The 21,382-nt window shown below is 35.9% G+C and overlaps 1 protein-coding gene across 1 annotated transcript; it reads left to right on the forward strand.

The window, feature by feature from the left end:
* The first annotated feature begins 1,218 nt into the window (after positions 1–1,218).
* PTGES3 (prostaglandin E synthase 3) lies at positions 1,219–19,165 on the forward strand. The gene is made up of 8 exons (XM_026714706.2): positions 1,219–1,434; positions 10,070–10,183; positions 10,323–10,392; positions 11,463–11,561; positions 13,487–13,576; positions 13,997–14,059; positions 14,408–14,432; positions 17,724–19,165. Coding segments are annotated over exons 1-8 (483 nt in total). The 5' UTR covers positions 1,219–1,432; the 3' UTR covers positions 17,744–19,165.
* The last annotated feature ends 2,217 nt before the right edge of the window (positions 19,166–21,382 follow it).

A 21,382-nucleotide genomic window follows, 5' to 3' on the forward strand; every position in this document is an offset into this window, starting at 1 on the left:
GAGAACAGAGCTGGAAAGCAGGTTAGTGGGGTGGGGAAGGAATGGGATTTTGCAATAACCTTCCCCAGGAGTGGGAAGGGAATTGAGATATTACAGTATCCTTCCCCTGCCGTATCCACCAAGCCATGGTAGTAAAAAAATTTGAATCCCACCACTGATATGCAAGCAACTGTCACAAACTTTTTCATTGGAATTAAAGTATAGATGCTTCACCAACACTTGTGTTCGTGGCCCAGATTAAACTCTATCCTATTCAAGTTGTTCTTACTGCTGTGGAAGTATGTTTAGGTTTGCATTGTTATTTAATAAAACAATACATCTGCTTATGTGCACTTTTCTAGTTTTTTTTTTTTGGTGAGAGTATTTTTGGGCTCCCCGTCTGCTAAACCACCCTATGGCCCTGTCTGAATTGTTTTGAAAGATTTATTTTAATAGGAATGGCTTGGATCCCAGCTACAAAAATCCAAACCTGGTGGCAGCAGCTATAATTTGCTCTTTCCCTTTGCTTCTGCCTAGAAATTCCCTAGAATTTGCAGCTGAAATATGGTATAGCACGTTTTAATTTCCACTTTCTGACACGTACAATAGGATTCTTTTTCTGTGCACATATACAATATTATCATGAATTCAGGATTTTAATCATGTGTTTTGGGAGTCAGAGCTCCTCTCACGTACAGCTCAATTTCTTTTAAATTAAATCGCATCATTTTATAATAGAGCGGCGTAAATTAATTCAAGCAAATCCTAAACCGACCGGCGGTGGCCTGGCAACTAAAACTGTAAACCTTTATCTTCCGCGCATGCGCTGAAAAAACGGGTCAAACGCCTAGCCTAGAACGTCCAGAAAAAACGAGAACATGCGCGAAAGTTAAAAACGCGCACGCGTCGCTATCTGAATTGTGACGGCGGGCCTTGCAAGAGAATGCGCGAAAGACAGCGTTGCGCGTGCGTATTGGGAAGGTGTGTGGCCGGTGGGGGTGGGGGGAGAACGTGCATGCGCAGTACAAAACATCCGGCGGGTTTTGATAAGCGCGCCGTTGAGGACGACGAAGCGGCAAGGTGGTGGCGAGTAGTGCGCATGCGTACTTTACCATGCCTGAAAGGGATGGTGGATGTGGGGCGGGGAGGGGGGGGGGTGAGTATTTTGCTGCGTCACCAGCTGCCTGGAAGCCGCCGTTGCTGAAGAAGGAGCGAGAGCGCGAGAGAGCGCGCGCACGCGCGGCATTGTGGGTAACAGGCCTTTCAGCCCCGAGGACGAGCCGCCGCCGCTCCTACCGTCGTTGCCGCTCCCATCGCCACCCTGCCACCACCTCGTCCTAGCCGGGAGACCTTCAGTCCCGCCTTCGTTTTTTCCGGTCCGAGTCTTTTGGAGAGACGGAGAAAGAGGAAGGAGCACGAGTAGGAGCCGCCGTCGCTGCTAACATCGCTCGCCATGTGAGTGAGTGAGGCGGGCCGGGAACGGTCGAAGTGGCTTCGGATGGTCCCTGGCGTGTGGCAGCCGGATGGATGAACGTGTATTATCGGGAAATGGTGAAAACCTTTCCCTCAGAGACCCACCCGTGCCTTTTATTGAGCCTAGACCTGGTAGGGGAGCGGGTGTGTGGACGGTAGTATTTAATGATGGAGCGGTGAGAGAAAGGCGGCCTAACGCGGGGTTTACCCTGGCATGTGGTGCGGTTTGTTACCCGGGCGTTGCTTCTTTAAATCTATAGGCGAAGAGTGCCTCTGTGCACGTGCAGAGCGCACTTTCTTCTGCCTCGAAGACCTCGCCACCGTCCTCGGCTCCAACTTAAACCAACCGACCTCCCTGTACCGAAATCACCGACTCTCAGGTGGTTTCTTGCTGGAGCGGTCAAAATCCGTGGGAAGGTGGCGATCTAAAAACTGGTTGTGTTGTGTAATATCTGACATAGAAGAACTAAGCAGCATGTGCCAGGCTAAATTGTGAGGAAAATGGTTACTTGTCTAAACTGGGGCGGGTGGTGGTAGTAGGCTCGTAGGGAAGAGAGTTGTAAAGCAGCTTTTATTTTAGGAGCTAAGAGAAGCAAGGTCATACAGGAGACAAGATTTCTGTGAAGGGAGGGAATAATGCAGCTAAGGCGATCAAAATGTGAATGAAATAGCATGGAGTTTTTGCGGTTTACAGGGAGGGGTTAGAACATAACTGCTTTTTTTCCCCACAGTATTACTTGTTGCACTGAAGTATGTTTTAATATGGGAATAAGACTTGTGGGCTTGTAAAAGGAAGAATGGAAATCAGGTTGAAGAATGTGCCAGTACATACTGTACTAAGCCCCCCCCCCTAAAGGGAACTCCCATGAGCCAATAGTGAAAGCGATAAAAACCAAAGGCAAATCCTGTTTACTGTGGTAAATGGGTAGGAGTGGTAATGGGTAGATTTATAAGTGGTAATGGGTAGATTTATAAGCAATGAGAATACTTGGGGATGAGTTGCAGTGCTGGTAACAATTATCTCAAAGTAAATTGTGAATCCATTTTTGAATGAGTTTTCTTGCTCTGGAAACCGTTTATTCTAACATAAGATGAAAATTTAGCTGACCTTTTAATTAGATTCAAAGGGCTTGCCAATATATGAATTTATGTTTTGCTCAAGTTACTGGCTAGTTAACCTTAGTTTCTTTCAAAGTTAAATAGAATCAAATCTGGTTAGTGCTAAATTTGTGTGTGTGTTTGAGTCTGTTGATTCCAGGTGACTGCTTGGACCACTAAGATGTACCAGAATTGTATGCCAGATGAGAAAATCAGAAATCCTGGAAAAAGACAATTGCAGACAATTTGTATCATCCTCCCAAGAAAATTACATAGATATGTTCATGGAGTCATCAAGAATTACACTATAACTGAAGTTTTAATCTTAATATCTTGAAGTTATATTACAGTTTTGATTTTGCCTAAGGGTTTGCTGTAACAATTTTATTATTTGGATGTAATCATTTTCATTTTATCTGTTGGTGTAAGAGGGGAGGCCTCTCCTTCCAAATGCTCTCCAATGAATTTATTTTCTAATCGTAGAATAATCGCTTTATTCCAAGCTGAAAGTAGATTTCAGTTTGGCATAAAACAGTTGAGGAAAGCAAAATTCTAGGAGAGAATGTGTGGTGTAGATGAAAACTTTAACCAAGAACAGAAATGATTATGATAAACTACAGATTAAAACTCCACATTGGATTGCTCCCTTGTTTGCTTTTTATCCAACCTAGTGTGGAAAGAGCAGTTGCTCTGCATTAATGATTTAGGAAGATTTAGAAATGTCCTCTCTAAATATCAGTATTGGCACATGTTTTGGGGCTGAATACTTTTTTGAGAGGGGAGTGAAGATTTTTGTATTTAGAATATACTGCTGTTGCTTGATTGGGGAATGAAGTTCAGCTCAATCAAGCCAGAAAGTTTTTTGAGAATGACATTTGACAACTTTATACTGATAAGGATGCAAAATGCTGCTTGTTGTGCAGGTATAATATGGAGTTAAACATACTGTTTTAAGATGGTTCTGAAATTGTACCTGGAAGATCTAAGAGATTGAAGCATTTTGGCTTAGTACAATTTGTAGTGGTCTTGACCATTTGTTTGCTGTTTGGATCACTCTCATAAGATGATTAATATAAGAAATGTTATTGATCTCTGGTGAAAAGAGGATCTACAGTCACATGTTGCTTACTACAGTTAGTCCTTGATTTACAACTGTCCATTTAGTGACCATTTAAAGTTACAACTAACTGCTCTGAAAAAAGTTACTTATGACCATCGACAACTGACTCATATTTATGACGCAGTGTCATGTGATCATCTTTTGTGATCTGATAGTCAGTTGGGAAGCCAGATTCTATTAACAATCATGTTACTAACTGAATAACTGCAGTGATTCACTTAAACGTGGCAAGAAAGTTGGTAAAATGGGCACAACTTAACAAATGTTTCACTTAGTAACAAAGTTTGAGGTCAATTGTCATAAATCAAGGATTACCTGTATTGTTTAAACATCTGTGTCTGCAAGGTCATATACTCCTACTATCTCCTCCCTGAAAATGCTTTGATTCAGTTATCTTTAAGTGTGAAATTCAGCTCTCAGAATTCTTAGTAATATCCATGCTGAAATAGGACTTCTAGAAATTGTAAGTTCAAGGGAGACCAGGTTGAAAAAGGCTGTGCATTATTCACTTTCTGGTTTGATAAACCAGTACATGGTATATTTGAGTCATTCTAAATAAATTGTATAAGCCTTTGTCTTCAAATAGAACTGGAAGCCATTTTCAAACTGTAGTCTTCAATCATGTTTTATGGGTAAGATGTTACATAACTATGGTTTGTGTGATTTAGATGCAGAGACAAATTACATATTCACCATATCAGCAGATGAACTATTCATTTGGGGCTAACTCTGCTACCCATACCTAAGTTTTATATTAGTTATGCTTACACACTTAAAACATCTCTTAAATATAAACTTCCATAATGGGTAATTGAAATTACCAACAACTGACTCCTATGTAGGACTTTTTATAGGGATCTGGAGTCTTTAATGAAAAACACATTAAATCATTATATGCTGTCATATAATGCTGTTAGGAACATAGTTTAGAAATAGGATGCTCCTGAAATGTGATACATATTTGTGGCTTTATGAACATGGAGTTTCTGTGACAACATCCAATGTTAAATGTGTCAAAAGTTGGAAATGCATATGGTAGATAGTAACGAAAATGGATCACGCTGGGTTTCACACCTTCCCTTCCCTAATTCATATGCATCACAACTTTGAGATTTAATGTATTGAATTATAGCTAACAATGGATATTGCACAATGTAATAATAACCCTTTATATAGCAATTCAAATGATAATTTAGGATGGTGAGAACTTAGTACTTTATAAAAGGGCAGTTTTGTTATATAAGAAGTTGAAAGTATGACATTAGGAGAAAATTAGTATATTTCACTAATCCTTAACATTTCTTAGAATTAAAGTATTGTTCTTAAAACATAAGATGAAAAGTAATCATTCCCTTATTTGGTTTAACTATGGATAATACCTATTTCTTCCCATTTGTTTTGATATAAGATTGTTGCTGGGTAGTTTATTGAAATCTTCCTGTAACTGAATTTCTACTGACCAAATTTAATTTTCTGTTTTATTCCATGCAAAATTTGTGTCGTTGTAATGAGCACCTAGTATTCTTAACCCTGCTGAATCCAAGTCCAAACATCTAAAACTTGTTTCTTAGCTACTATATATACAGTCTGGTACTTTAAAGGCCAGGAAATAAGCTCAGTATATTTTTTTGTTATTTTGTGGTTAGATTTGTTAAATTGAATCTTGAGACAATAGGTAAAGTGTTTCCTAAACTATGTAAAGTATAAACCAAAGTAATTCCTTTTTGGCACAATTTGAATTGAATAGCAGCACATACATTTCTGGAACTTGGTTAGTATATCAAATTCTATTTTACCATGTATATCAATATCTATAGTAGGTTTGATTGTTTTGTATTTTTAAATATAATTTGAGTGCTTAAAAATACTTCATATAAGAAAGTCATTTTGAACTATTTTAGAAAGTTCCTTCACTAAAGAATATTGATAGTGTTAGATAAGCTTTCAGGAAAAAAAAACTTGGTATAAATGATCTTCCTTGCAGTACAAGTAATCCTTGACTTAACAACAGTTCATTTAGTGAGCGTTCAAAATTACAATGATACTGGAAAAAAATGACTTATGACCATTTTTCACACAACCATTGCAGCATCACCATGGTCACATGATCAAAATTCAGACACTTGGCAACTGACTCATTTATGACTACAGTAGATCATGTGATCACCTTTTGCAACCTGACAAAGTCAGTGGGGAAGCCAGATTCATTTTACAACCGTGTTACTAACTTGCCAACGGCAATGATTCACTTAACTAATGTGGCAAGAAAGGTCGTAAATTGGGCAAAATTCTCTTAACAAATGCCTCTCTTAGCAACATAAATTTTGGATTCAATTATGATCATAAGTCAAGGACTACATGTATACGTCTATAAGAAAATTGGGTTCTATATGGGTCCTATACAATGGCAGCAGAGCCTCACCACTAAGAAAAAAATCCTTATGCTTTGACTGTTCAACCCATAGCAGATGTCAGAAACTAATACATTGCACAAATAACTTCAGTGAGAAAAGGGGTAAAGGAAATTAAACAACAATTGCATGATACTGATGTTAAAAAACTGAAATTGTTATTTCTTTAAGCTAGCTCTGATTGTCCATTGTAATCTGCTTTTAGAGTATATATCTGTGTCAAAATATGAAGGTGTATTGTATAGAATAGAATTCTTTATTGACCAAGTGTGATTGGACACACAAGGAACTAGTCTTGGCCCAAATGCTCTCAGTGAACATAAAAGATACATTCGTCAAGAGTACCTTGCAGTATTAAAAATTACATGTTATGGCAAATATTTTAGTATTTTTTGAGATAGTTTTGAGATAGAATTGGCTTCTTTTAGTATTGTGGAAATTATATTGTGCATCTAGTTGACTACAATTCATAAACAAGGCAGTAGGATTTTCTAAAGATAAGATTACTTGATGATCAGGTGAAGTATATTAATTATCTCTGATGGTAGCAGTTGATTGAAAGATTAGGTTTATATAACCTGAAATATTAAATCCACCAATACTCAAAGCCCAATTTGAATTGACTTAAATTTTTAGTAATTTAACATAAAAATATGCCTTTTTGCAATAGCATACCGCTTCACAGTGCTTTACAGCCCTCTAAGCGATTTACAGAGTCAGCATATTGCCCCCAACAATCTGGGGGCAATATGCAATATCCTCATTTTACCCACCTCAGAAGGATGGAAGGCTCAATCCAATTGTTTTTTGAGGTCTTAAATATTTTTCTCCATTTATAATTAGGTTAACATGCTCTTAAGACTTAAATATATTCTACAGTCATTTTTTTCAAAACAGTCCTAATTAAAATGAGAATCATTGATAAAACTTTAGAATTATGGTTACATTTTAAAAACTGCTTTACTAGAACAGTAAGATTAAATGGACAAATAGGTTATATAGTTTTGTAAAATGTAAGTTCTTATAGAACTAACCTGAAGGGAGCATTGTTCTTCCAAATTTGTCCCAATTCAGAGGATGCCTAAAAGCAGCAAAAACCTATGTAGATTTAACATTAAGCTACAATTGCTGAAAATTCCACCATTCACTATTCTCCCTATTTGGTTCTTTCTGCTAAATCAATAAAAAATTAATAAGGAGGCAAACATTTACCCTTTACATCTGAGATTGACCTTTCTCTAGATTTTCCTTTCCCAAACCAGGAATTAGAAATCAAATCCAAATGTAATTTCAGTCTAGTTTGTAGAGCACAACAGTTGCAAGAATTCAGGCATAATGGAAAGTTTTTGCCTCCTACTGAGAAGAAATAAGTGACTGGGCAACTTGGAACAACCCAATTCTTACGAACACTAAGCAAAAAGTTTACAGTAAATTTAGATTATTGTTCTGTGGATTACAGAGAATTCTGTGTTTTAAAAAACCCTAAAATCAAAATAGCCTTTTTAAGAACAGTTCCTCACCTTATTGAAGACCATTCTGGAATTTAACAGATTTTGTTTTTAAATATGGAAATTCCAGATTCAAGAATCCTTCCAGAAAAAGAAAATGCACCATTGGTCTCAAGGTAATGAGTGTTCTTTTAGTAATTGCACCTCAGAGTCAATATGAAGTATTCAACTTGGTGCAAAATAAACAGTAAAAAAAGATGCAATGGTGCATAGATGTATGCTGCCTTTTGATGCTTACTGCTTTGATTGCAGAAATTCTCTTGATCTGCTGGCTTTGTCTTTGTTTATGTCAAAACCATGGCAACAAAACTTGGCTATATGCTATGCCAGGAGCAACTGTTTAATAGAACGTGTATGTTATGAATTTCTGATATTCTATAGTTTTGCCTCCTATTCACAATATTCAGTATGTGAGGGTATAATTGGTCTCCTGGGTAAAACTTAGGATCCCATTTTGAGTCCTTTATGAACACAGCAGTAATCCACTCTTTAAAATTTTTGCATATGTGTTCTTAGTATAGTATGTTAATGCAAGGATTGTCCAAATCATTGCCATGCATTTGCTTTATTGTGGAATCAAGAGGTTTATTATCTTAATGTGAATCACAACAGCATAAATGTGAAGGAATGCTTCATCTCTCACTAGCAATAACTCAGTAAGAATTGTGCTCTAGTTCTGCAGCACTCTTATTTGGAGTTTCCCTGAATGGGAAATATGAAGATCTGTGGAGTTTTTGATGCTCTTTGATCTTGGTTGTTTTTCATTACTTCACCAGGTCACATCATCAGTACTGGTGAGTGTGGGATTTGCTCCTTGCTTATTGCTTGCCCAGTTGGTAAGAGTGTGGTTTTCTCTTTGGTAGAATACACTATTCTGCTTGATTGCCTGCTGTTGTTGGCTGCTGCAAATACTGTGTTTTGGACTTTTTGATTCCGCCTTAACTTTTTAAATATTATCTCTTGAATAGTGTGTAAATGTAGTTTATAGGTAGTTAACAAGCCATTGAGGTATAGTTAGCCATCAATAGATACATAGGAATAAATCACATCCACACACCACTTAAAAGAGACAACAAAAAATTTAGAATGATTAACTAGTTGGGTAATGAAACATCTGCAAGGATCCAAGTGCACCAAGTGACTCCACAGTTCAACCCTGAACTACATGTATTCTCTTTTATTGGTTATGATGTTTATAATAAGAAAAAAATCTACCGTATCTATAATTTAGAAGTTAGTGTTTGGAGAAATACACAGTGCTGTTTGCCACTTAGTATAAATTGGGCTATAGATTCTTGCATCTTCTAAATCCTGAAAAATTGAAAGTTACTGAATATATTACTAGATTATAAGAATACCTGTAGTGAACCAGAACTAGAATTGTAAAACTACTAGAGAGAGAATTTTGGGGTTTATCACTTCTCTCTTAATTTCATTCTCTTTTAAGAAAAGTTTCTTATACTTGAGAAATCATTAACTTATATTATACTTAGCTATTAAAAATATAAGATTTCTAAACATATGCTGGTATCTTCAGTACTAGATTAAAAGTTGTGTTGCTTCCTTCTCTCCCCCCAAAAAAAAAAAAAACATCTACCCGATGACTGATTATTTAACTACCAAACTTTGGAATTTAAATTGTACCTATAATAAATATGGCAAAAGTAGATGATTATAAATTAAGGATAAGTTGAAGTCTTCATTTCAATTTCCATTTTTTTAATGCAGTGGTCTGCAGCTCCTATGGAACTGAACCTTGCAAATGAACAAAGCTCCATCCGTGCACCCTTGGGATCTAGGCAGTGTGAAACAACATTTCCCCAGTCTGCAGAAAAAATGCCCTCCACAGAACCACTCCCTGGCACCCAAAAGGTTCTGTGGTGGTGTTTTAATGCAAGCTCCAATATTCATCAATCTTGAGACAAAAGAAGAATGGAGGATGCAGTAGACAAGCTTGTGGTTAATGAACAAACTGCTTTTTTCTGGTTTCAGTATTAATATTCCCATCTACATAATTCCAGTTTTTATATTTTAATAGTTTGACTTAGGAGAGTCAACCACAAATTGTTCAGATACATCTATAGATTTTGGCCTACCTTTATGCTTGACCTTAAAGCAGTTTTTTAAAAAGAAAAGCACTTTATTAACACTTTATTGCTGTTGCTGTATTTAGCCAAAGCTGAAGGGGAGGTCTAACAGTCAATTTAGTCCAGTCCCAAACTGCAAGTTTACGTAATTGAATACTCTAGAAAACTAAAAAAACATTTCTAAGCAATCGTAATTTAATGTAAAAAACAGAAAGGCAATAACAATGAACAGTAGAGCTGTATGAAAACAACTAATCAGGGAAAATGAAAAACTATACATTAGCAACCAATATTTTATTGTATTGTATGGCAGATGGTTGTTGGATAATTGTACATGTTTGACAAACAAACAAACGAACAATAGTATTAATATATTTCTCAAATTATTTTTAGGCAGCCTGCTTCAGCAAAGTGGTATGACCGAAGGGATTACGTCTTTATTGAATTTTGTGTTGAAGACAGTAAAGATGTTAATGTAAAATTTGAGAAAGCCAGACTTACATTCACGTAAGTAAATCATTTTATTTCATTAAATTTATTATAGCTTCCCACTACAACAGACTAAACGCTGAGCATGAACAGCATTGATATGAATAAATGGGCTCTTTGTTGATATTGAGAGAACTTGATTTTTATTTTCTTGCAGTTGTCTTGGAGGAAATGATAACTACAAACATTTAAATGAAATTGATCTTTATAATTCCATTGATCCAAACGTAAGTTCCTTTCTTAATCATACACTTAGTTTTAACATGTCAGAAACACAGCTGTAACATTTTAGACTGCTAAGGCTATGATTATGTAGAAATGTTAAGCTGCCAAATTCTCATTCTTATTGTTTATTCTCATTTATTTGTATAATGCCAAATTTTTAACAAAGCTCATTATACATACTTGCTTTTTTGTAAAATTCCTAGAAATGTGTTACCACGAGGAATTGTGCATACAAATTTGATTTTTTTTCTCCAGATGAGCTGTTCAGAGCATCCATACATGGGAGGTGCTTCCTTCTCTCATTTGATAGGCTGAGCTGAACTCTGAGGACACTCCTTCTTGAAGGCTCATCTTTAGTGTCCCCAGTTTTTGCTCAGCCTTCATAAGGGAATGGCATTCTTGGCTGGATTCTCTGAAATGAACAGCAAAAGAAGTAAGAAAACAAAATGCAGCTCTTTAAGGCAACAAAAGGGCAGTAAGCTCAGCAATTTGATTTTTTTTTTTTTTTTACTGCTATTCATTTCCAGGACGCTTTAGTTTGAAACCCCTTCACTGATGCACTTGATTTAGTATGTCTTCTTCACCTCCACTATTGCCATTCCTCTTAGAGTATGGTGACTAATTACAGATTGTAAGGTTATTTTGGGGGGAAAGAATTATTTGTGGCTATCTCTGTTAACACCGAGTAATATACATTGAAGAGTTTATGCTGTTCGGGAGTTCATTACATTGGATTTAAGCAGAGCAGGCTCTTCTATTCAATTGGAAATAGAGTTTTAGTCTTACATATTTCCAATAGTATATTCTTATGTTTATGCATTTGCATCGTTTTTATTGTACCATACTACGGGCTGGGAGCCATGCGATTGAATGCACTTTCATATTACAGTGGTCTTCTTTACATTCAGAAAGACCATGTAACGGCAAAATTATATAAACAATATGTGGTGGGAGGTCATTTAATTGGGCAAATCTGATTTCTTTATAGTATAACTTAGAAACAGCTTTACTTTATCTCATGTTATATGAACTAGACATACTGATAATAAAGAAACTTTTAAATATTTTTTAGGAATCCAAGCATAAAAGAACAGACAGATCTGTTTTATGTTGTTTACGAAAAGGAGAATCTGGCCAGTCATGGCCACGGTTAACAAAAGAGAAAGCTAAGGTAAAAACTGTTTTACATTTTGTACCACTCTTAAACTGTTAAAACAAGCCCCCCTTCTAAACACACTTTGCGTTTTTTGAATACTCAACCCTACACAATATGTTGGGATATGTATAAAATGGAAGATATATTTTAATTGAGCTTGAACAGAATAGCTAAGCTTCAAAATGTAAAATCCTTCAACAACTGAATGTATTGTTTTTAAAAACGCAAGCCTGCTATCCTCTGTTTTCAGCAGTTTCTTCCTGAAATTAAATACCTATACTCTTGGCAAATGCATTAACATAGGACAAAGAGAAGTAATCTCCGCATTATTTTATTTAGCACTTAGTTCAAATAATGTAGAATATCTCTCCATTGCCTAGGAATGAAAAACTAAAGAAACCACCCAGCTAATAAAATGATAGCCTTTGTTATTACTTTTACTTGTTTTAAAAATAATTAACTTTAATTTACAGTGCAGCTTTCCTTATTGAAATCCTCTATATATTTCATTAATATACAGGTAGTCCTCAACTTGCAACATTTCATATAGTGACTGTTCAAAGTTGTGACATTGAAAACAATGACTTGTGACTGCTGCAACATCAATATGGTCACATGATCAAAATTCAGAGCTTGGCAACTGACTCATATTGATAAAGGTTGCACTGTCCCAGGTTCATGTGATCATGATTTGCGACATTCTGACTAGCAAAATCAATGGGGAAGTCACTTAACTATGTGAATCTTAACAACTGTATTGATGCACTTAACTGTGGCAAGAAAGGTTATAAAATTGGGTAAAACTCACTTAACAAATGTCTCATTTAGCAACATAAATTTTGGGCTCAGTTGTGATCAAACAGTGAGGACTACCTATATTGTACAATGCGATAATAAATAGCTGCTCCAAGCCCTAAATCAGCCAGCCTAACACATTTTTGAAAAAATGTAGTAATATGGAATTGAGTCAGTGGAAAGTAAATTACATAAAGCTCAGTACAGGTTAAAAAAAGAACTTGCCTAATGACAATTCCACAGTGATATTCTTCAGTCTTGGATATGTTTTAAAGCATTTTAGAAATTACAAAAAGGTCATGAAAATATACATAAAGCCTGCCTAGTAAAACAAACCTGTTTAAACCAACAATGTACCCTTAAGCACAGCATCAGTAAGATAAAAGAATGTACAGAAAGTACATGTTAACAAAGCTCAACAAATCAACCAGCCCAAAGCTTTGCATTTACACAACCTTAAAGTAGTATGTATTTGTCTTTGAATATGGAATATTACCTGCCTGGGAAATAAACCACAGCACAATATATTTAAACATCTGTGCTTTGTTTCAAGCTCAGAACATTTGAAACAGTTTTGAGATTAGAACATTTATCAGTTACTGTACAACTGTGCTATGTATGTTTATCCCATGTCTTACAAACAGTCACAAGTGCATACTCATTTTTTGCATGTTCCATGGTGCATATTCATCATTTCATTCTCTAAGAAAGAGATTGGGTGGTCTTTGCTCTAATTCTTCCTTTCCTTACTTGTTGAACGTATTTGTAAGTATAAATGCTGGCGCGACTCTTGATGCAGGCCTATTAAGACCTCTTTTCTCATAATCAGATTGAAATTATAAATACTAGGGAATTACAAGACGAGGGGAAGGCATTAATGAAGAGAAGATTTCTATATCATTGGTGATCTATTTGGAATGGTGGTGGAAACCTCATCCAGTTTAGGCTTGCTCTAGTGGAGCAAAGTGGAGAGGAGGTGATTTTGTTTCCTTTTCCCTCTTAGTTTTCCTAAGGATGGAAAACTTTATCAGTGGAAGAGAATCAAATAAGCATTTTTCCATTTGAAGGTTCCTAAACTTTTCAAATTATTTAACATGCTCACTTGATTACAAGGAGCCTGAATTGTTTTCTTTCTATATCCATAGCTCAATTGGCTTAGTGTGGATTTTAACAACTGGAAAGATTGGGAAGATGATTCTGATGAAGATATGTCCAATTTTGATCGTTTTTCTGAAGTAAGTGGAATATTTTATATAAAAGTAATGCTGGCAACATGGCCCGAATGAGTGCTAGATTGATTATAATGCAGTTGCAGAACATTTATATATTTGTAACACAGGAAGTTTTTCTTTAAAAAAAATAGGGCTGAAGTGATCTCATGAAATTTCACATAAGAATGTCAGTTTCACAAGATCCCATTTTTATGTGAGAAAGATTTTAATCATTTATGTATATGATCATGAGAGATTCTGTTATAGTGATTGGAACCTGAAAAGGGTTTCAATGCTGTAGGATGGTTTAATTGTTACTGAGCACTCTTATTAATGGTAAAGTTTAATTCTTGGTATAAAAAGGAACAAATCTTACTTTAGGTTGCTCAGGTCCAAAATAATAATACGAAACCTTACTGAATATTATATTTCTTTTGTAATTAGATGATGAACAACATGGGTGGTGATGAAGATGTAGATTTGCCAGAAGTAGATGGAGCAGATGATGTGAGTAGTTTTCTATAAGGCATATTTCATCTGAAATATTAGCCATGAATGTTGATAACACCATGTAAACATGCATAGGAATTTCTGTGGACATACTAGAAACTTCTTTTGGAAATGTCTACATGAACTTAATTTGGAACAAAGATAATATTTGCGCATTTTGCAATATTAAATTTGATGTTTAAAATGCCTTGCATATTTAAACATGTTTGGTTTTGGGCCTGAAATATTCCATTTATAAAGACTTGACTACGGAGGCCCACAGAATAATTTTTTCATTTACTGCTATATGGCTGTTTAAAGCAGTACATTGAATTTACTTGTTAACTTTGTCTCTTTTTGTTACAGGATTCACCAGATAGTGATGATGAAAGTAAGTTGATTGTTTTGGGACATTCATTTGCTGTATTATACTTTCTGTAAAATTGAGAAAACACAGGGAACTTGTTAATAATTACTGGTTTGTAGCTCCCATACCTCGTTTTTTCTATTTCAACCAAGTTAATGTTGCTGTTGTAGGTAATTTTATTTTTTAAAAAACTTGCTTTGTACAGTAAATATAAAAAGTTTACACACCCCTGTTAAATGTCAGGTTTTTTGTAAAAAAATTGGATCAAAACAAATCACTTCATAATTTTTCCACCTTTAAAATAACATAGAAGTTGTACAATTCAATTGCAAAACAAATTTCCTTTTGGGGGGAAAATAATAAAAACATGCAATAACATGGTTGCATAAGTATACATAGGGATGTGTCTGTGTTCAGAATTAACCAATCACCTTCAAACTGATATTAAATAGTAATCAGTACACACCTGCCATCAGTTGAAGTGATCAAGTCCATATAAAGTTCAAAATCCTGTTTTAGTAGGATTATTCTGACATTTACTCAATTGCTTCAGAGATCTCCTTGTTGGAAGGTATCAGTCAGGAAAAAAATTCCAAAGCCAGGAAACACAGTGAAAGTAGTCATCAGGGAGAGAAAATATAGCATAACAGTGACTACCAAAAATCGAATATTCCTCCAAAATCTACGAAAAACCAAGAAGAAAACTAGTTCAAGGAGCCTACAGCAACATTAAAGGAGCTGTTGGAATTTCTGGCAAGTAGTGATAGAAAATCTCTTGTATTTTTCATATATCTGGGCTTTTAGGTAGGGTGGCCTTTTTCAAACAAAGAAAAACATCCAAGCCTGGTTACATTTTGCAAAACCTATATCAAATAACAAAAGTATGTGGGGAAAATGTGCTATGGTCCATAAGGCCGAGATTGAATTTTTTGGCCAGAACTCCAAAAAGGATGTCTTGTGTAAAAACAACGTTGCACATCATCAGATTACCCACACTGAACCATGGTGGTGGCAGCATTATGCTTTGGGGCTGCTTTTCTTCAGCTGGAATTGGGGTTTTAGTCAAAGTGGAGGAAATGATGAACAGTTGCAAATATCGGTCAATTTCAGCACAAAACATCAGGCCTCTACTGAAAATGAAGAGGGGTTTTACCTTTTAGCATCTAAAATCAACAAAAGAATGGTTTCACCAGAAGACAAAATTTTTGGAATATCACACCTGAATCCAATTGAAAATCTGTGAGGTAACCTGAAGAGGGCTGTGCCCGAGAGATGCCCTTGAAATCTGATAGATTTAGAGCACTTTTACAAGGAAGAGCAGACAAAGATTCCCAGAGCAAGATGTACCATGCTGATAAGTTCCTATTCCTGAAGAATCAGTGCTATCATAAAATCAAAACGTGCTTCCACAGAGGAGTTTAAGAGTGTGCACAGTTATGCAACCATGTTATTGTTCATTTTAATGTTTTTTTCCCCTTAAAAGTTTCAAGTACAGCTTATGTGCTTGTATAGCTTATGTGCTCTATTAATTGTACAGCGTGTATGCCATATTAAGGGTAGAAAAATGCTGAAGTGATGGATCTCGGTCTGATTTTTTTTACATCTCAAAAATCTGGCATTTTAACAGGTATGTAAATTTAATATCCACTATATATAAGACAGCTCATGTATCAACTACTTTTTAACCTATTTTAAATGCTCAGTCTACCATTGGGATAGATTTTGAACATGGGTTAGTGATTCCGCACTCCTATAAATTTCAGCAGGTGGTAGTATTTAGAGTATGTTACATTGGAGAAGGCCACTTTGAGAAATGAAATCGCAAGTTATTCAGGGCTTTTTAGATAAAATGACCAATATTTTAGAAACTAGAGAGTGGCAAATAAGCTCGGAAGTAATATACTTTTGGTTGGTTTATCACTGTAGCTTTGAATTCCTCACTCAATACTGATCCAGGAGCCAATAATTTTAAGCATGAAAGTTGAGGTCTGGCAGGAAATCTGTTTTTAGTAAGAAAACACTAATCAGTTTTTATTTAAACATAATATTACTCTTTATTCCTGTTAATTAAATTTCTATGCTGCTCATCTGACTGATAAAATGGCATAGAAATTATTTCTATTGCTGTGGTCTACTTGGTTATAAATCCTTAAGTGCTGCAATCAGTTATTTTCAATTTTCCTCTGGCTGTTGACACTTCATGGGCAAAGGTCGTACTTAAGTCTTACATTCTACCTCACCCTTGCTCACTATGGTACCTTATGTAGGGTTTGAGTGGATATCGGTACATTTACCAGGTTAGAAAAGGTTGTTTACATAATACTCATTTGAAATGAATCTCTTTCACCTCCTATATGTTTCCTTTTTTTATGGTAGAATTCTCTTTTAAAAAGCTAACTACTCCTCCCCCAATATTTAACATGGGGTTGGCTTTCTTTTTTCAAGTTGTGGTTTAGCGAAGGTGATATCATAAACCATTATGTATTACCCATCAGTGTAATAAACCTTTTGAGTTTGTTGGAATTACAAATATATTGCCCATATATATGTCAAAGTATATGTAAAAAGTAAAGACTTCCTTTGGTTTTTAGCCAGCCTTTCTTGTATTTGCATACCAATCTATTCTTCCCTGGCCACAGTCCTATGGAATAAGACTGCTGGAGAAATGGGAAAGGATTAGTGTATCTTGCACTGTGATTGGAAAATATAAAACATAGTGGGAAATTGCCACTATATATCCAGATCTTAGCACATTTGGGAAAGAATGTATGGGTACTTACTGATTTACAATTATAATTGAACCCACAATTTCAGTGAGAAATTGTGTCAGTCATAAAGTGGGTCATTTTGTGACTGCCTGATTTTACAACCTTTTTTGCAGTCATTAAGAGAATGGAGCAGTTGTTAGGCAAATACCACAGGTTGCATGAATTCATTCTTCACTGTGAGGTGGTTTTTGCTGGAAAATGGAAGTAAATGGCCACAAAAGTCATGTGATCATGGGGTGGGATGGATGTGGAAATGTTGATTCTGGCTCATAAATCCCTTTTTTGGAGTCCATTGGAGTTTCAAACAGTGGCTTAGTGACCAGACACCAGTTGAGGAATGCCTGTATGCAATGGGACATTCTCATTAGGGGTAGTAATCCAGATATCTCTGAAAGCTATTTAACCTTGTGTACTTTAGCTTAACTATGAAATGATATATTGTCATATTTTTGGGTGTTGAAAGTTATAGAAGTTTTTCTTGACAATAATTAGGCTATTGCTATAAGCAACAACCAATATTTTTTTTCTCTCTTTTTTTTTCCTTTAGAAATGCCAGACCTGGAATAAAAGAAACTGACAAATGTTGGGGTTTGGGGAAAGACTTCATCACAACATTTCACAATTGAGATAAGAATTCCTGAGTTGATAGCTCTAAAGACAGAAAATGCATCCTTTAATTCATCTTCAACCTGTTTTAAGCAGCTTCATTGATTGGTGCATACCATTGTTCAGGGCAGTCTTAAGCTATATGAGGCAATAATGTTAGCATGAAAGTTTTCCAGACTTCCAAAAAAAAGGAACAACAAAAACCCAATCACACAAATATTTGAGGTATAGGCAGTCAAATCAGTTGCAATAAAAGGGTTTATAATGCCTCTTTGCCTCATCGTAAGATGTTACAATGGGTAAACACAATTTACATGAAGTGGTAAATGTATACTTTTCCCCCTTACATTGTGGACTGCAGACAACTCAAGTTTTGTAGCTGGAACAAAACCGGCTGAAGCAATGTTTTAATTGGCTTTGGAAATTTAAGCTGGTAAAGTGCTGTACCTCCAGGGGTATCTTCAGGGTATGTTCCACTAATGTTTAATGCTTTTCACTTTGTTGTATTTAATCACTAGTTAGTGTTCAAGATATCCTAGCTAAAACTAGCAACCCCTTTAAAACTTAAAATGGGTGAAGCGTGTACACTTGGTTGTTTGATCTTCAGAGCTCATGAATCTCTTGCTATGGAGATGGAGCCTGTACATTGTTGCTTATCAATCTGTACATTTAGACCAAATTGTATTTGCACTGTTGATATGAAAGCAAGTGACAAAATGTTAATACACTATTGGATTTTTTGTTTCTTGACCAGCTTATAAGCCTGAAAACCTCAATTTGTGTTCAAAGCAGTGGGGATTTTTTAATGTCTACATTATTTCTAATAAACTGTTGAAGACTCCATGACTGTCAACTGTCTGGCTGGCTGTAACTTCATGTATTCTTAACTATTTGTTGGAATGAAGTATTTTTATTTCAAGTTCGGGATAATATACGGTTGTTCAAGCTGTTTGAAGGAGGGGAAAAATTAATATTCCCAAATGATTCCCCTTAAAAAAAATGGACTTGTAAGTTTTGAATACTGACAGCAATTTTAAAAGAAGTGTTGTAATTTGGTTAAAATAAAAACAGTCATCCCTTAAAATGTTGAGCTTCTGCATTTCACACCTGATTTATGCAATACTTATTTTTTAAAATGAACATATGTGACTGCAGTTTGACCCACAAGAATTTACAGAAGAATATTGAATATAGACACTAATTCTGAACAGAGAAGCATTTCTAAATGTGTTTCAATGCACTCTGCCCCAGGATCTTGTCATATGCTGTTCCAAGTTCCATATTTTGGTTAATGTATTTGGTGTTTTCAGTTAAGCTGTAATCTTATGTGCATTTTATGGAGGTCAAACGAAGGTATTTGGAATAAAATTACTTGGAAATCAAGGGGGAAATCCTGTCTTTTCAGCTGGATTTGTTTTCATTTCATAGTCAATCTTGAATGTAGAGTTGGCACAAGTCAACACTCTGCTTAACAAGTTGGCAAATAAGGCCATAGCCTGGACAAACATCCTTCCATTTCAGCATTAGCAAGTTAGGCAAGAAACCTTTAACTGTAATTTAAACCAATAAAATTAAATTAGGGATTGGGATGGTGTATATTATTTTAGTTTGAAGATTAGTCAAGTCGATGTTTTGCTGGACTTAATTTGTGGGATAAACAGCCTACATATACTGGCAAAAAAAATATTTCACATCTCATTTGGGTAGCTACCATTCAAGCAGAGCTTATAAATGGTATAATTTATAAATTGTTAACTGCCATGACTTCCATGAGAGCATATTCAGTAACCGCTTACTTTTATTCTTTGGATCAACAAATTCTAAAGACTTCATACTGTGTGCTATAATTGTTCAGTGTTGATACAACAAAGGTACTGTATACATATCTGAATTCCTCAGAAATAGACCTCCTTTGTCATGATCATCTAGCAAAATCCTGAAATATCTTACAGATACAGGTTAACAGTTGGAAGGGACCTTGTAGGTCATCTAGTCCAAACCGCCGCCCAAGCAGGAGACCCTACACCATTTCTGACAAATGGTAGTCCAATCTCTTCTTGAAAGTCTCAAGTGATGAACCTCCCACAACTTCCAAAGTTTTTGTTGCAGATCTGGGAGCACAAAAATCTGTCTTCTGTTGAATTACAAATTCCTTTAAATGCTGAATTCACATCTAGCTCATCTTCCCTTCTAAGTACTAACCTAAAACTTCAACAGTCATAGTTGGAACTTTACCCGCTCTGAGCTGTCTCTGAAAATAGTTCCTATGAGGAATGTTCATTCAAAATGGATGGCATCGTAGCCAATTTCAAAGCAATTGTTTCACTTAAAATCTAATTATTTTAACCAAAAGCTAATCAGAAATTGCAGGATTGAGCAGCAAAATACAAAGCACTCCTTTAAACCCAAACTTCACATTCTGACTCAGAATTTTTCCCAGTTCTGTGTATTCCTAGCACATCAATTCAGCCCGCTCACTTCTCTCTCGGGTTTATTGACTAGAACTTACTCTCACGCACACCTACTGTATAATGTCAATGCTGTAACCAAGAATTTAAAAAATCCTGTCCATACCATGCCTCCCTAATACCGCTCACTGCCAAACATCTGGCCTGAGATTCCTACTACTCTCACTTCCTGTAGTCTACAGATATCTAAAAGAGGGAGTCAAAATTCACAATAATGTTAGTAATAGTAATCCCACCCCTATTCTACATCCATCAAAGGGATGCCAAACCAGTGCTTTTATCTCTGGGCACAGCCTCCCTATAGATGCTACCAGAAGAGGCATTTGGCGAGGAAAGATGACATAGTTATGATGTCATGCAATTGCCATCACAATACATGGGTGTCAAACTTGCGGTATAATGCTGTCACGTGATGTAGCATGACTTTTCCCGGAGCTAGGGTAGGGGTGGCCTGTGCATGACGCATCTGGCCCGCAGGCCACCAGTTTGACACCACCGATCTAATATATTTGGAGCAGTCATACTGTAAATAAAGCCAGTTTTTGCAGTATTTTGACATGGTTTGTTGTAGGATTACAGCTACAAGAGCTCTTATAGGAGAGCTAGTTCTTACATGGTCAAAAAATAAATAGCCTGATAATACGGACCAGGACCAGATTGACAGTTTATCTTCCACTCAACAGAGCTTGGCTTCAGTTTGGAATGAAACATCTGCACAGGGATTGGTTTGCATATGGTACATGACAGTTGCTGGAATTCTTTTGCAATGATTCTGCTACAATATTTTTTTTTTCATTTGCATTCATTGTATCCTGACAAATCTTTATAGTGTTTTCCTTTTTTAAGGAAGGCCCGACGCCTTCCACTTTGGGAAGATAAGGACTTTGCTCCAATCTTTCTGGTGGAAGGCAATGGATATGGAAGGTCTGATAAATATGACCACTCTGTCATTTGTTAGTTGCATGGTAGACTACCAGAAACGCTCGTGTAAAAGTAAATTATTGAATCGTTTAACAAATTTCTACTTCCAAATAAACACATAAAATTTTGTCAGCCGCACCCGATATCAACTCTACAGGAAAAGTAGAAGGCTACTTTTGAGACTGTGTATAATAGCAGAATCTTGCAGAAT

This window comes from Pseudonaja textilis, chromosome 2, assembly GCF_049901715.1.
Source record: "Pseudonaja textilis isolate UNSWEBS1 chromosome 2, rPseTex1.2, whole genome shotgun sequence".
NCBI classification, from domain to species: Eukaryota; Metazoa; Chordata; class Lepidosauria; order Squamata; family Elapidae; genus Pseudonaja; species Pseudonaja textilis.